Genomic DNA, 15590 nt, shown 5'->3' with positions numbered 1-15590 from the left:
CATTCAAAATAAAAGTTGAGATGAGCAGTTCTTTAAAGTCTTATTACGGAATATTTCGGCCACAACGAGCTACAGGACGATGGCTGTCGGATACACAAGTGCACAGTCAATATGTATGACAATTGCTTTCAAACTGTTAGTAAACGCGAAAACTAAGGAATTTGAAAATATGGGACAAGCACTCTTATATTGAAAGGGTGGTCCACGCAATAACACAAAGAACAGTGGTGGGGGAAGATTCTACTGTTTAAACTGGTTCTAAAAAGTATTGATATCGTTCAAGGTTGACTACGAAATATAACACAATTTGAAAGAATGTAAAATCCAAACTTACCAAATGAATGAATCATAAGTTATAATGACTGAAATAAAGAGGTTATGAATGAAGAAATAATATGACTTTAAATACACTGACACATTTCAATATTACAACATCCGCAATGTCCTCTAGACTGGGTAGAGAATAGCCCATGTTTTTCTGGGCTGTGTTGCTAACTAGTGTACAGTGCTCTGCTGGCGTGATAATTTTATATATAAAAACAGTGGTTTTTAAATTGGGGTTATGTGAGATTTAAAACAATTTAATCGGTTAAAAGCAATAAACATTACTGTCAGAAGGTGTGGCTTAAAATGAACGACTACCATGCTATACTTTATAATCAGTTGGGTGAAGAATAGAAGAGGATCGTCTTGCCATTGATAACGTATTGTACATTGTTTGCAACGAGATTCTTAGATGTTTTGCAACAGGATAAACACGTAATAAAGAGAAAAATACGATAAGAAAATGTCAGGATGATTGGCAAAATATTAAGGATAAACTTGTAATAAGGACTTAAAAGAAAAAAATATTAAAGCATATTACGATATGTATGCAATATTTGCAAGGTAGTGCTTATTCGCTGGCCCAAATTGCAAGTGTATCAGATAATTGCGCAATGACATTGGCAACATCTTGCAGAAAATATGAATATTTTTCTATACACAGGTAAGATCTTTTTTTTTTCAGGTACGTGTGCTTGTTATGGTCATTTGTGGCTTTGGGTTTTTTTTAAGTTCATATATACCAAGTTTGAGAAGAGAAGCATACGTCAAGTGAGTCCGTATCTTTTATGGATTGTAAATTTAAAAAAAATTGCCATTACTGGCTTGGCCTTGACCCAATTTGCTGTTATCCTTATACGTATCCCTTAAATGGTCTATATTTATCATTTCAAACATAGAAAACGGTTTGTTTTCAGAGTAGATCATAACAAAATCGCAACAATATAAGAATGGCGTTGCCGTGACGGCTTTAATCCAAAATGATGCCCTTTAAGATCAAATGACGTCTCTTCAAACCAGATACAATAGTCAAAGTTGCCACGGCGTGGCAGCAGCGCTCCCACGGCACCGGAAGTGCAGGAATAACCACTGGTGCTGGGAGCCGGTGTCCATTTTATTTAAAGCCGATAGGTTTTTTTGAGCCGTCGCTTTTCCCCCAACTTTTCAAGAGAAAAAGTACAAAAACTGGGTAAGCTGACGTGCTTTGTTACGTTTGTGTCACGAAAAACGTTTCATACGCACGAAAGGAAACGACCAAAGCTCTTCCGAAGACGGCAGCGATACGCCGTAATGATTTAGCTAGTTGGTGTTAGCATGACAAGCTAACGCTGGCTTTTAAAATGAAATAACAATTTGGGAATGTTTCATCCTTTTGTAATTTTTGACTCCATAAACATGTTGTCAGTGCATCCAAGAATTTGATTTTACATCCAAATTAATAAGTCGGTTTTTACTGTGACAAAAATAGCAAACTTGTCAGCTAGCCTAAGCTAGCTTTGACTCGACAACATTCCTTTCCCTAAATAACATGACCTAAATTTTAATTAGATCAATTTTTTTCTACATTATATGAATATGTCGATACCTTTCGATTTCAGGTCTTTGGAGATGAGTAGTTCAGAGGAAGTGTCATGGATCTCCTGGTTCTGTGGTTTAAGGGGCAATGAATTCTTCTGCGAGGTATAATACTTTATTTTGTTGTTGTTTTAATAAAATACTTTTACATTAATATCTAGATAAGAGGTCACGAACCGTTTTGAAGCCACTTTTTAGTTGCTCATGACCAGGGGTACTTTAAAATGGCTACAAGTTTGATATGTTTTCTTTTATATCTTGTTATCAATATGTTGTCACAATCGTTATTTCCACGTTGCAACTATTAGAAGTAGGATTAAAACGGTTCAACCACTTAAACATCTGCTTAGTATGAAGGCAATGAGTTGTTTATACTTCTATATAAACAAAATGCTAATTTGAAATAATTGATCATGTATTTGAAGACACTGATCAAGTCATTGATTGCTCAGTTAGAAATCACATTTTCAAGAAAATCATGATGACGCATCAATAGTGCGCCAGTTTCAGAACCGGTCCTAGAGCCACTCAAGTGTATTTAATGGGCTACCTGGTGCCCGCGGTCACCACTTTGGTGAATACTGCTCAAGTCACTTAATCATATTTTTTTAATAAAACAAATAGTAGATGTTTGTTTGTATTGGATTGTTTCAACATGACAAAAAAGTATTTTTACTTCTGGCTGGCAGGTGGATGAAGACTACATTCAAGACAAATTCAACTTGACTGGCCTCAATGAACAGGTTCCCCATTACCGCCAGGCTCTAGACATGATTCTGGACCTTGAACCAGGTGTTTGCTTTTGAAATGAGTCACATTTTAAATAATTCAATGTACAGAGGAAATAGATTTTTATAGTGTGTACTATGTTTTCCGGCTTTTTTTCCTCCGTAATATCTCAAAACCAATACGGTTTCAAATGTGTTTGCAGATGAGGAACTGGAGGACAATCCCAACCAGAGCGATTTGATCGAGCAGGCGGCTGAGATGCTCTATGGCCTTATTCACGCTCGCTATATCCTTACCAACCGGGGAATTGCACAAATGGTATGTGCCCGAGCTACTGTCATTTAAAGAATGAGTTGGATCAACGGTAATCCTGATTTTGGTTTTAGCTGGAGAAATATCAGCAAGGAGACTTTGGTTACTGCCCTCGTGTTTATTGTGAGAATCAGACAATGCTTCCCATTGGTGAGTATAAAAAGCGAAACACAAAAACAATGGTGTGTAATACGTTGAGATGCATTTTATTTTTGGGGCCAAAACGAATCACGGCCAAATATAACCCCACAGTTATCAGCTCAAAAGAAAAAAACTACTCGTTAGAAAGATTCTAACCATTTATGTTCTTTATTTATTAATATATTTTGATTTTCTATAAAAGTTGTAGCACAACTGGGACATGTGTCTCTCTACCGCTTTATTAAGTGCGCAAGGTACCGTAGAGCACGGCCAAAATCTGTTGCATGGCTCAAGATGTACTCAGGCTGTTGTGATTCTACTGGTTTCTTTACTTTAGCGAGTATGTTGCATTTTGTTTCGCTGATTTGTTTTTTCTCGCACCCGATTTATAACCTGCCTTACCAATTTCGCAAACGAGTGTCTATTACTGTTTTGTACTCCTTTAGCTGCAAAAAATAGGCTTTACATGTGAGCTCACCAGCTGTAATTTTCCAAGTTTTAAATTTGCCGGAAGCGGTTTCTCCGTCAATACAACAGCATTTGTGTATCTATTATATTATATATTATATTATATAATATATATATATATATATATATGTATATATATTTAATGTATATATATTTAATGTATATATATATATATATATATATTTAATGTATATTTAATATATATTTTGTATATTTATATAAAATATAAATATAACATATATTTTTATATTCATTTTTGTAGAAATGTGCATTGTTCCCACATTTTTATTTCATTAACAGCATAATGTATTCATGCTTGTTTCAATTCTACATTGATTCCTCTGCATTCTTTACAGGCCTGTCCGATATCCCAGGAGAGGCCATGGTCAAGCTGTACTGCCCGAAATGCATGGATGTGTACACGCCCAAGTCCTCCAGGCACCACCACACAGACGGAGCTTACTTTGGCACCGGCTTCCCTCACATGCTGTTCATGGTTCACCCTGAAAACAGGCCCAAGAGACCTGCGAATCAGTTTGTACCAAGGTTAGTTCAGTAATTTTACCTTAAAGTAGTTTACCTATAGATAATGCAAATATATTTAAACCATTTGCTTCAGCAGAGCATATCTATATACTACTTAGATTAATAAAAAAAAACATACAGATTTTTGGCAATTAGTCCGACTTTCCATACGATCCTAAGTGATGCCCCGAAAAACTAGCTTCATCTTCGTCTACCCCAAAAACTAGCGCTGTCCTTTGCAGGGAAAGCTAGTGCCCGTAGTCTTCCATGCAAAAATGTAAAGCTTCTTAAACCTTAAAACCTAGCACAACTAGCCTCTGGAAGATTTAGTGTCGCTGTCTTCTACGTCTCATGGGGCAACCACTAGATGCTTGTGCTATGCAGTGTTTTTTTTATACTTTGAAAATTAGTTTCTTCATTTCCTGAAACTATCATTGTTTTTTGCGCGAAGGGCTAATGCCCTTTTTTTGCCAAAAGCTAGCTTGTTAGAAGCTAGTGTCATCGTCCTACCTGCTGAAAATTTGGTAGTTCTTTCACACTGTAAACTAGTGTTGATTTCTTAAAAAAGAACATTCTAGGACGCTTACATGGTCATTTGCTATGTACAATTTTTTTTTCAAAACTACGTCTTTTGTCTTCTTTACGAAAATTAGTGCAGAGATTTCTCGGTTTTCCCAGTTAATTGGGACCAGAACCACCAGAGAAAAGTGAAAATTTTGGTTGTACCGTCGCACCTTTGTGAAAGCCGAAAAAGGTTAGACTTACCTCAAGAAGATTATTACCAACTGAGTGTATACAACTGTAACAAAATTTCAACTATAGATCAACAAATAAATACACAGAACGCAGAATTGCATTTGAAATAATGGTCTCTGTTGTCATTACAGTGGGACCTCGGTTATCGCGGTTAATGGGGACCAAAACCATAAGTGAAAATCCGCTAAGTAGCGGCGCACCTTCAAAAAAAAAAAAAAAAAACTTTCTTTTTTTTTTATTTTATTTTTTTTTAGACCCGGTTAATGGGGAACAAAACCACCCGCAAAAAGTGAAAATCTGCGAAGTAGCGATGACCCTTCAAAAAGAAGAGGAAAAAAAAAATGTATATATATATGTATATATTTTTTTAATTCTTTTTTTAGACCTGGTTAATGGGGACCAAAACCACCCACTAAAACTAAAAATCTGCGGTATAGCGACACCCCTTCCCAAAAAAAAAAAAAAAAAATCTCATCTCATTATCTGCACCGCTTATCCTTATTAGGGTCGCGGGGGGGCTGGAGCCCATCCCAGCCATCTCTGGGCAGTGGGCAGGGGACACCCTGAACTGGTTGCCAGCCAATCGCAGCTGTAAATCACATTAGTTCTCGCAGCTAGCTGCGTTCTTCATCGACGCACGAGCCGAGTGATCCGCCGCTAAGAGTCGTACAGCTGGGCAATTTTACGTCCGCCCGGGACGATCGGAGACAAATTCACGACAGGGTTTTTACTTGCGCCGCACCGCGGGTGCCGTTCGGTCGCTCCCGCGAGCGAGCCCCTAACCCGCGGCACGGGTACTTTCGGGCGCGATACGCACGACACAGTTACGGGGGTCCCGCGCACGTCCGCCGCCTTTCGCCCGCTGCGCGCGGACGGCCGCCTGTCATCGCGCCGCGCTACTGGGGTCGTCGGACGAGCGGGCTCCCCCCAGTTACGGGGGGTAGCCCGATCACGCCCGCCGCCTTTCCCCGCGTCGCGCCGTGTGTCGCCGCGTCCGCCGAACTCGCTCCGTCGCGCGGCCCGGGAGTGACGTGATGCATGTTTATCTTTTGTGGAATCTGGTGAGCAGGGTATAACAAATAATCTAAACAAGAGGAGATAAAAGCATCCATCAGCACCTTTGTCTTTGCCGGAGAGAGAAATGGACAGACTCAAAATGAGAGAAAAAACAATCTTCGTTATGTTTAATTTCTGAAACAAAACACACTTTTAAAAACGCCTTAAACTTTTAGTTCTTAACACAGTGTGAAGGTCTGACCTACATTTTTGCCTCGTGCGACTTTTATTCAGGAACGAATAATAGCCCAGAGAATAGGGTCTTTGGGACCATTACGTTATGTACTCATTAATGATGAAATGTCTGTGCCTCCTCTGCTTCCAGGCTTTACGGTTTCAAGATCCACCCAATGGCCTACCAACTGCAACTTCAAGCTGCCTCAAGCTTCAAGAGCCCCGTTAAGGCCATTCGCTAGCGCGCCCGTCAGGAGACGCAAAAAAAGGTGAGGGGTCGCCTGACCCCTCCCCACTCTGAAGACTGTATTATTTTGAGGTTTAGATTAGAGCAAATAAAAGCGACGTGGAATAATAATAGTAACGGTGATTTTCAAATGTGAATACACAGCCAGAGTTTTCGTCACATTTTTGTGTCATCTTCCTCTCTTGGTGAAGACGTAGGAAATATTCACGAGAAGGTGAGGATGCTGGGAAATGGATTTTAGCTTCATTTTAAAATGCCCTCCATACCTTTTTGTGACTGGCCTCTTGTCACAAAAAGAGTGGCCATTTTACAAATGAGAAATCAATTAAACTTAGTGGCGATGTCTTCAATAAGGTTGTCGTTAAAATGAAAATCATCTTATAGATAAGGAAAATATGTGTACTGTGCTTCTACAAGGACATTCATATATATAAAAAAATGGCTGCATGTCCATTTGAATTACTCACCAACCTCCCAGGATCAATTAAATCATTTCCTCATCTTGACTGCCATGGCCGTCTTTGGCTGTGATTGGGATTTCATTTGTATTTTTTTGTTTTAAGGAATTATTTAACTAGCAGTTAAGTCCTGTATTAGAGTATGTGAAGCTTTTTATGCCATTTTCCATCCCTTGACCTGGGTTTATTTAACTCATTCACCGCAGTTAGAATCTGACGTCTATAGCCTTCAGTGGCAGTGAACGAGATCATTTGCTGTTTTTGTTTAATAATATAGCTAGCAGTTAGGTGCTATATGAGTTGGAATGTCCCAAAGTATTCTAGCTCTTTCCTGCCATTTTCCATTCTTTGAATCTTTGAAATTTATAGGTGGCTGTAAAGGAGAGGATTTAATTAGACTTTTGGTCTTAGTAAATCATTTAGCTCCCAGTTAAATCCTATATAAGATGGGGAAAAGTATGCTCACTTTTCCTGGCCGTTTTTCAATCTCGTCCTAGGCTAAGTTAACTTCACCGCCAAAAGCATTTTTGATATCTATTGCCATCTGTGGCAGAAAACGTAATTTCATTTGTATTTTTTGTTTCCGTAATTGATCTACCTAGCAGTTAAGTTTTATATGAGATAGCACACCCCGCGACCCTACTGAGGATAAGCGGTGCAGCTGATGAGATGAGATGAGATAGCACATTCAAGAGTATGCGAGCTCTTTCCCATCATTGACCACTTTTAGGGCTAAGCTACATCAACTTATTCATCTCTGTAAAAATCTTTTACGTCTATAGCCGTCTGGCAATAAACGGGATTTCATTTGCATTTTTTTGGTTTTGATGATTTATTCAGCTAGCAGTTTAATTCTATATGATACGGCACATCTCAGAATATGCTAGCTCTTTCTTGCCGTTTACTATGATAACTTGACTCGTTCACCGCTATTAAGTTTACACGTCTATAGCTGTCAGTGGCAGTAAATGAAGTTATTTAATTAGCGTGTTTTGTTTCAGTGATTTATTTAGCTAGCATTTAGGGTTCTTATGAGATTTCATCCCATTTTATTGTAGCTCCTTCCCGCCATTTTCCCATTCTTCATGCTAGGCTAAGTTAAGTCATTCAATACATTAGAATCTTTGATTTCATAGCCGTCAGTTGCAGTAAATGAGATAAATGATAACTGAAACAAAACATTCAAATTAAGTTCTTTATGAGATGGTATCCTGTAGTATGATAACGCTTTCCCGCTGTTAGCGCTAAACTGTTAACCCAGTCACCGCTGTGACGTCTGTAGTCATCGGTGGCAGTGAATGATATGATTTCATTCCCATTTATTTAGTGTATTGTTGAGCTAGCAGTTGAGTGGTCAGTGGTAGTGAACGAGATAATCTGCATTTTTGATTAATTACTAAGCTAGAAGTTAGGTCCTATATAGGTTGGCACAACCCATGCTAGCTCTTTGCCGCCATTTTCCATTCTTCTTACTAGGCTAAGTTAACTCATTCACTGCCGGAATGGGATTGAACTCAGATTTTTTTTGTGAGCGGGGGTTTGAGCTCGTCGTTAAGTTATGGTATCTCCTGCCATTTAACAGTCTTCGTGCTAGGCTAAGCTAGCATTTCTAATTTTGCTCTCTATCTGACCTAATAATGATTATTATTTGACTTTTAACTGAAATAAACCTTTTTTTATTCTATAAAGTGGATCGTAAATACTCTGCAGCACAGCACTGATTTTTTTGCTGCATTTTCTTTTAACATTAGCGCTAGCTCAGATCACCAGCAGCCATTTACATTTTCAAAGCAGTAAGGTTTCCCCTTGTGAGTTCTTCACTTCACACAAGTGACTCTGTATTTATGTGTTTTTTCCTCTGCTGCTCGGGAAAGGGTGAACCGGATTCTAAAATCTCAATAAATGTTGATCTTGTTTTCATACGTTTCCATTCAGGATTTAAATCATTTTTTTTTTTCTTGTGAGGGGGGATTTCCCCATGACTGACTTGTTTTCATGTGGCAAAAAAGTCTTGTCAGAATTTCCAGGGAGAAAATGACGCAGGATAAACCTCAAAATATAATTTAAGGTTCCCAGATTCTCTTTCAATGCCGGCTGGACAACATCAACCAAGAGGATTTCTCAGTTAAGTTTGATGGAGATTAAAGTGATGGCGAGTAAACGACTTGGTAAGAGTTCTAGATGCTTGTGAAGGAGCAAAATACAGCCCAAAATCAAGATATATTACCAATAGTGTGTAAATGAGGGGACAGCCAATTAACTTATACATTTTGTCTTAAAATCATTTATGTACTGCAAGAAATAGTCTAAATTACATTTAATTAAAGGTCAACAGTAGATCAGCTCAGTATGCTAGTAGCTAGCATGTAGCTTTTAAATCTTGTGTTTTAAATATCGGTTATGTAAATAGAAAAGGCGGTCCTAAACATTTCTTGGGTGGGACTATTGCCTTTTGGACACTCTTATTTAAAATATCTTATTAAATATCATCTAAATTTTGTTTTGAAATTATTTACTCCAAGAAATAGTCCAAAATATGTATGTGAAAAACCAAGCAGCTCAATATGCTAGTAGCTACCATGTAGCTTTTGAGTTCTGTGTTTTAAGTATTGGTAAAGGGGGCAGTCCTAAACACGTCTTGGGTTGGACTATTAATTTATTGATACAAAGTGTTATAAAACTTTTACTTTAAGAGGTAATTCAAATTAAATATATAATAACAAAAACCACTAGAGTAGTTCAGTATACTAGTAGCAGGTAAAAAACGAAGAGTTGTCTAGTCTTCAATCTCAAAGATTCTCAAAGAGCTATACAGACCACCATCAGGGTTTACAATGTCCCCTGATCTGAAACCTATCATGTAGTTTGAAACCCACCACAACCAAGATTAAAAAAAAACACATCCTGCACTCAAGTTGTCGTTTATTAAATGTATTTAAAGAAGTATTTAAATTTACACAAGGTACATTTTTCATAATAATAATAGTATGTGTCGGACTGTATTTTCTAAAAATTACTGCAGTGTTTTATTGTACAATAAACTACAATACCGCACAAGATTAAATTGTGTTTTAGAGAACATTTTTTTCTATAGTTTTCTAACTATTTGTTATAAGGGAATATACAAGTATTGAATTGTAATTTAATTGATTTTATTGTCCTTGATGACAATGTAGTAAACATATGCAACAGTATTACACATGGCACTCCAAGGTAAACATGTGATAAAGACTAAAAAGAGAAAAAAGAAGGTAAAAGACCATGAGCACAAAAGGCAGAAAAAATTATCTACAACGTAGTGCTTAGAAACTGGGCTATGTTAGAATAATAGTGCAATGTTTGTGAATGAAAATAAGTAGAGCATCATTACAATAGTGCGTTACAATTGTGCAATTAGAATTAGTGCAATAACATTTAGCAGCAAACAAAAAAAAGTTTTTACAGTTTGGTGCGCTTGTTTAGGGTTGTGATGACCCTGGGGAAGAAACTGTCTCTGAACCTGTTGGTCCTTGTTTTGACGGACCTGTAGCACCTACCAGATGGCAACAGGTCAAAGAGGTTGTGACTTAGGTGGGAAGAGTCTTTTATGATGATGCCTCTGGTACGGTATAGCAATCTGGCAATGTCCTCTAGACTGGGTAGAGAGCAGACAATGATCTGGGCTGTGTTAATTACTCTTCAGATGTTTTCTTGTCTGCTGCCATGCTCCAGCATACCACACAGTTAAGCCATATGCCCGAATGCTCTCCACTGTGGCTTTGTAGAAGGACACCAGCAGCTTCTGTTCCAGGTTGTTCTTCCTGAGAACCACCAGGAAGTGGAGTCACTGCAGGGCCTTTCCCACCACAGCCTTGGTGTTGGCAAACCACTAGATGTGCACACCCAGAGTTTGAAGAAGTAGATGGGTGAAGCTGGGTCTGTGCTCGCCCTCATGAAAACGCGTATGTCTTCCTCGTATTTTGTTGTGTTATGTATTAGTTTATTTTTCATGCACCATTTTGTCAGCATTTCCACCACCTTCCTGTATGCTGTCTCATCCCCATTAGAGACTCACCAAGTTGAACAATCGTGTTCGTGGGATGGGTTGGTGAACTGTTCCAAGTATACAAGGTGAACGGTAGAGGGCCCAGCACACATCTTTTGGGGGGATCCAATGCTCAGCATCAGGGTGGAAGAGACGTCTTTAACAGCCTGCGGGCGTTTGGAGAAAAAGTTCATAATTCAGCTGCAGATCGAGAAGGACAGCCCCAGTTGGGAGAGTTTCTCTATCGGTACATCAGGGATAATGGTTTTGAACCTAGGGCTAAAGTCCAAGAAGAGGATTCCGACATAGCTCCTGTGTTTCTACAAATGGCTCAGCCCAGCATGAAGAACTGTGTTTAACGTATCGTCAGTGGAGCGATTTGCCCTGTAGGCAAAATAATGAGGGTCCAGTGTGTTGGGTTAGGAACATTTGACGTCCTGCACGGAAAGCACGTCAGCTGCTCGGGCTTCCTGAAGACGTGGTTTCCCTTCCTTATGCTGGTGGGCATCATTGTGACGTTGGCGCTCGCCATCAACCTCCTGTGACCTTCTCCAGGGAAAGTCAAAGCAGAGGCCTTTTTTAATCCCCCCAAAAAAGACTTGGTGGTGGGTTGGGGTTATTGTAAGAGATGCAACGCCAGAATGAATGTTTCTCTCACACACTTACATATACATTCACTGCCACTCACCACACAAAAATACACATTTTTGGCGTTTTTTGCCACCACCTTCATGACTAAACTGCCATTGTTGCCTCAGGATAAATGTCATCATGCAGGTCAATGCCAACATTGGGTTCAAAAACTGTGCCAAACGGCAAAGAATGAGAAGGCTCAAGTGTGTACAATACAGTGATACCTCTTTATACCTGTACCTCTAGACACAAGAATCTCGATATACAAGTTTTATCTATCTATGTCACTCAACTTCTTGCGCCTTAACTCTGAAAAGGCCGAAATGTTAGTTATTGGTCCATCTAAATGCCGTGACTTGTTCCCAAAAACAGCTCTGAACATTGACACATGTAATATCACCCAGAGTGACTCAGTCAACCTCTTAAAGCAGATCTCAGCCATAAGTGCGACAGGCCTGTAGTCATTGAGGCTGACCACTGATCACTTTTTTGGAATAGGGATGATGATGGAGGTCTCGAGGCTGGGTGGAATGGTAGCTTGTGAGAGGACCTGGTTAAAGATGTTGACGAAAACCCCAGCCAGCTGGTCTGTGCAGTCCTTTTAGCATCTTCCCTGGTACTTCATCCGGGCCAGCTCCCTTCCTTGGGTTAGCAGTTCTCATCACATGTTTCATTTCATGCTCCTGAAGTACCAGTGTGCTAACAAGCTTGTGGTTCCAAGTGGCTATGGTGCAGCCGCTGTATGCCTTCTCCAATCTAAGCGGGCAAAGACATTATTCAAATACTTTGCCAATGAAGCATCAGCTCCATAAGTCACCAGTTTGTGATCTTTTGGAGTCCCTGCCACATCCTCAGGCTTTTTGCAGCAAAATGATCCTCAATCCCCGTCGCATAGGCTGCCTTTAAATTTGGGGGGATTGTATATATAGTATCAATGGTATCTGCACTTGGGGGGACACGGCGGCTGTAATAAAATGTAGAGGTTTCTGTTTTGAGGAAAATTATTACTTGTTTCTGAATTTGGACCAATCAACAATGTCCATTTAATTTTGTGTCAATCATAGTATTATTATTATTTTTACATTTTTAACTATAACTAAAAGCGTCTTGGAAAACACTCAGGTGGAGCAGCCTCCCTCTAAACAAATTCCTTGTCTAAGAGCTTATTACATGATAATAGAGCGTCAGAGTGGACAAACACATTTTGCGTTCAGATTGTTTGGCTCAAGACTCTTCTTGTCATTCATTGACTAAAATGTTTTTGGGTTTTTTTCTGGGGCGTGACACAAAACACAGGACAAACATACTTAAGCAGGATGAGACATGCTCGTCTTGACTTTTTACCCTCAAGTCTCGGTTTTCAATTTCGACCTGTCGAAACCTGAAACTGACAAACACAGATTCAGATTTATGATTTTATTTTTCTGGATTATTTTTCTTACTTACCCTCTAATAATTGAGTTAATATATGAGAAGAAATGTAGTTAATAAGCAGATCATTTTACTCCATTTACCGTATTTTCTGGACTAGGGCACACCCACTATTTTCTGGAGAAAATTTAAAGGGAAACTGCAATATTTAGTGCCTCCTAGTGGTAGATAAAAAAACTTTCATTCAGTAAATAAAAACATCGATTTGAACACTAGGCAAAAATACATGAACTATCACACTAATATTTTTTTTAAACAAAAATTATGGGTCGAGGAATTTGTATTTCTTCTACATAGTGGGATCCATACCTAGAAATCATTGACATGTTTGACTGGCATCTTGGCGCTATGCTCTTGGCACCGGTTTTCATCTGATCGAGACGATAAAGCCATCCAGTGGTTAAATTTTAAACACCGGTGCTCTTGGGATCACTAGTAGACCATTATTTTCTGAGCGAAGGCTCCAGACCGAAACATAGGGGGAAATTAAATCTGAAAGATATGAGGGAGCTAGTTCATGCATGATTTTGTGTACTACCAACAGAACCTTAAAATCACAACTTAAGCTAACAGGGAGCCAATGCAGGTTAACTAAAATCGGGGTAATGTGATCAAACTTTCTCGTCTTGGTTAAAAGCCTCGCTGCAGTATTTTGTACTAGCTGAAGGCTCTTGACTTTTGGAGACCAGAGAGCAGTAATCGAGACGGGAGGTAGCAAACGCATGAATTATAATCTCCGCATTCGACTGAGACAGCATAGGGCGATCTTAGCAATGTTGCGGAGATAGAAAAAAACTGTTCTGGTAATATTCTTAACGTGTGTTTGAAAGGACAGATCGGTCTCCAATATCACACCTAAATTTTTGACTGAGTCACTCTGGGTGATATTACATGTGTCAATGTTCAGAGCTCTTTTTGGGAAGTCACGGCATTTAGATGGACCAATAACTAACATTTCGGCCTTTTCAGAGTTAAGGCGCAAGAAGTTGAGTGACATCCATTCTTTTATCTCAGTGAGGCAGGCCTTCAAATTTCCACAGTTTAGTGTGGCACAACGTTCCCTCTAAGCTGCGTGTGTGCGCAATTGCGCACTACCCAGAGCTTTTCCGCGCACAAGAAAATCTAGCCAGCTCACATAAAATGAGGGCTCGAAATAGCTAATTAAAAAGTGAATGAAGTCAAAGTTACAGCGCATGAAGGTAAAAATACACGGTTTTCCCTGACGCTGTGTTCTAAATGCGGTATTTTGAAGTCAAGGTCGAAGTAGAACGAAGTTGAGTAAAGTCAGTAGAGTTTTTCGAGAACCGGCTTCTTCGGCTCGGCTCACTAAAAGGAACCGGCTCTTTCGGGTCCTAAACGGCTCTTCAGGTTGTTTTTGCTTCTTTAATCCGAACATGACCAAATATTATGTAAAATTATGCACAAAATGACTTAAAGGAAGGGGGAATAGAAAAAAAAGAAAAAAATACCAAAATGAAAAAGTAGTGAAAAGCTGAGAAAAAAGAAACAAAAGGAAGAGAAAAAAAGATGGAAAATTTGAGAAAAGACCAGAAAAAACAAGAAAAGAAAGAAACAAAGGAAAAAAGTAAACAGAGAACAAAAAGAAAAAAGTAACAGATAGGAAAAAATAAACACAATGAGATTTTTTTTTAAAGGAATTTAAAAAAAAATAGAAAAAAAACATAGAAAAAGAAGAAAAAAAATTGTGTTGCATTCAAATATTTTCCAATTATATCAAGAGATTCTTGTTGCCAACATTGTACTTCCACTAAACAATGTGATTAAGTACAGTTCTGTATCTTGCAACTGACTAAATAAGCCCCCAAAAATGTTGGTATTATGGGACAAAATATATCAGGAAAAAAAATCTTGTGTAAGAATTGTAAAAACAAACGACGTTAGTAGGCCGTACAACCTTTGCAATAGTACATGAGTCAATTCATTCAAAAGAGAAAAATAATCTTGCATTGCCGGAAACTCAGCAAAATTTAACTTTATGTCAACTTTTGGACATGTTCTATAATGATGTAGTTGCCACACTTGGGATTATGGTTGCTCACTGTTGTTTCAAGCGTTGCTCACCGACTTTGTGTGAACGCTCAGACCCGTGGAATATTACAGGGAACATTGGTGTGGCAGATTCCTCCATCGGAAGATATAGTTGAGTGTCGTTGGCGTAGCAATGGAAACTGATGTTATACTTGTGAATAATATCACCTAATGGAAGCATGAAAAGGCTGAAAAAGAAGGGGGGCAAGTACTGAATCCTGCGGAACACCACAGGTAACACTAAAGGGCTCAGATGTCTCATCTCATCTCATTAGCTGCACCTCTTATTCAGATTCAGATTCAGATCTACTTTATTGTCATTCTAGTACACGTGTATACAGAACGAAATGTCGATACATCTGACCCGCACAGTTTCCTTGAATGTACAGATATAAGTAAAAGTTGTATTGTATTATGGCTACGTATAGTATTTTACCATAGTGCCGATAGTGCAAGAGGAGTAGCTAACCAGATGTGCAAAATGGGCAGTCAGGTTAACAAGTCAGGTAAACAGTAACATTAACACTGTAACAATAACGCTGTAAGTACAATAGTGCAGAGAGCAAATGTGCAAGGAGTGGCAAGCTATAAAGAACTGCCAGTAGTGCAAAAAGTCAGATTAGCAGCCGTTTAGATTTAGGTTAACTATATGTTAGATTGACCATTTAACAGTCTAATGGCCAGGGGG

The 15590-nt window shown here is 38.9% G+C and overlaps 1 protein-coding gene across 2 annotated transcripts; it reads left to right on the top strand.

Annotated features, from left to right (window-relative positions):
* The first annotated feature begins 911 nt into the window (after positions 1-911).
* csnk2b (casein kinase 2, beta polypeptide) lies at positions 912-8685 on the top strand. Of its 2 annotated transcripts, none has more exons than XM_088328818.1 (7): positions 912-988; positions 1923-2004; positions 2589-2691; positions 2831-2946; positions 3015-3090; positions 3906-4095; positions 6212-8685. In XM_088328818.1, exons 1-7 carry the CDS (start codon positions 939-941, stop codon positions 6300-6302), a joined length of 708 nt encoding a protein of 235 aa, XP_088184944.1. In that variant the 5' UTR covers positions 912-938; the 3' UTR covers positions 6303-8685. The 2 variants fall into 2 exon arrangements, with proteins under 2 accessions (XP_088184944.1, XP_088184946.1); XM_088328820.1 differs by lacking the exon at positions 912-988 and adding an exon at positions 1348-1513.
* The last annotated feature ends 6905 nt before the right edge of the window (positions 8686-15590 follow it).

Source organism: Urocampus carinirostris, chromosome 2 (assembly GCF_059441175.1).
Source record: "Urocampus carinirostris isolate Australia breed hairy pipefish chromosome 2, RoL_Ucar_1.0, whole genome shotgun sequence".
NCBI classification, from domain to species: domain Eukaryota; kingdom Metazoa; phylum Chordata; class Actinopteri; order Syngnathiformes; family Syngnathidae; genus Urocampus; species Urocampus carinirostris.
Note: the sequence above shows the minus strand (reverse complement) of the source record. Positions and strands in the feature narration are given on the sequence as shown.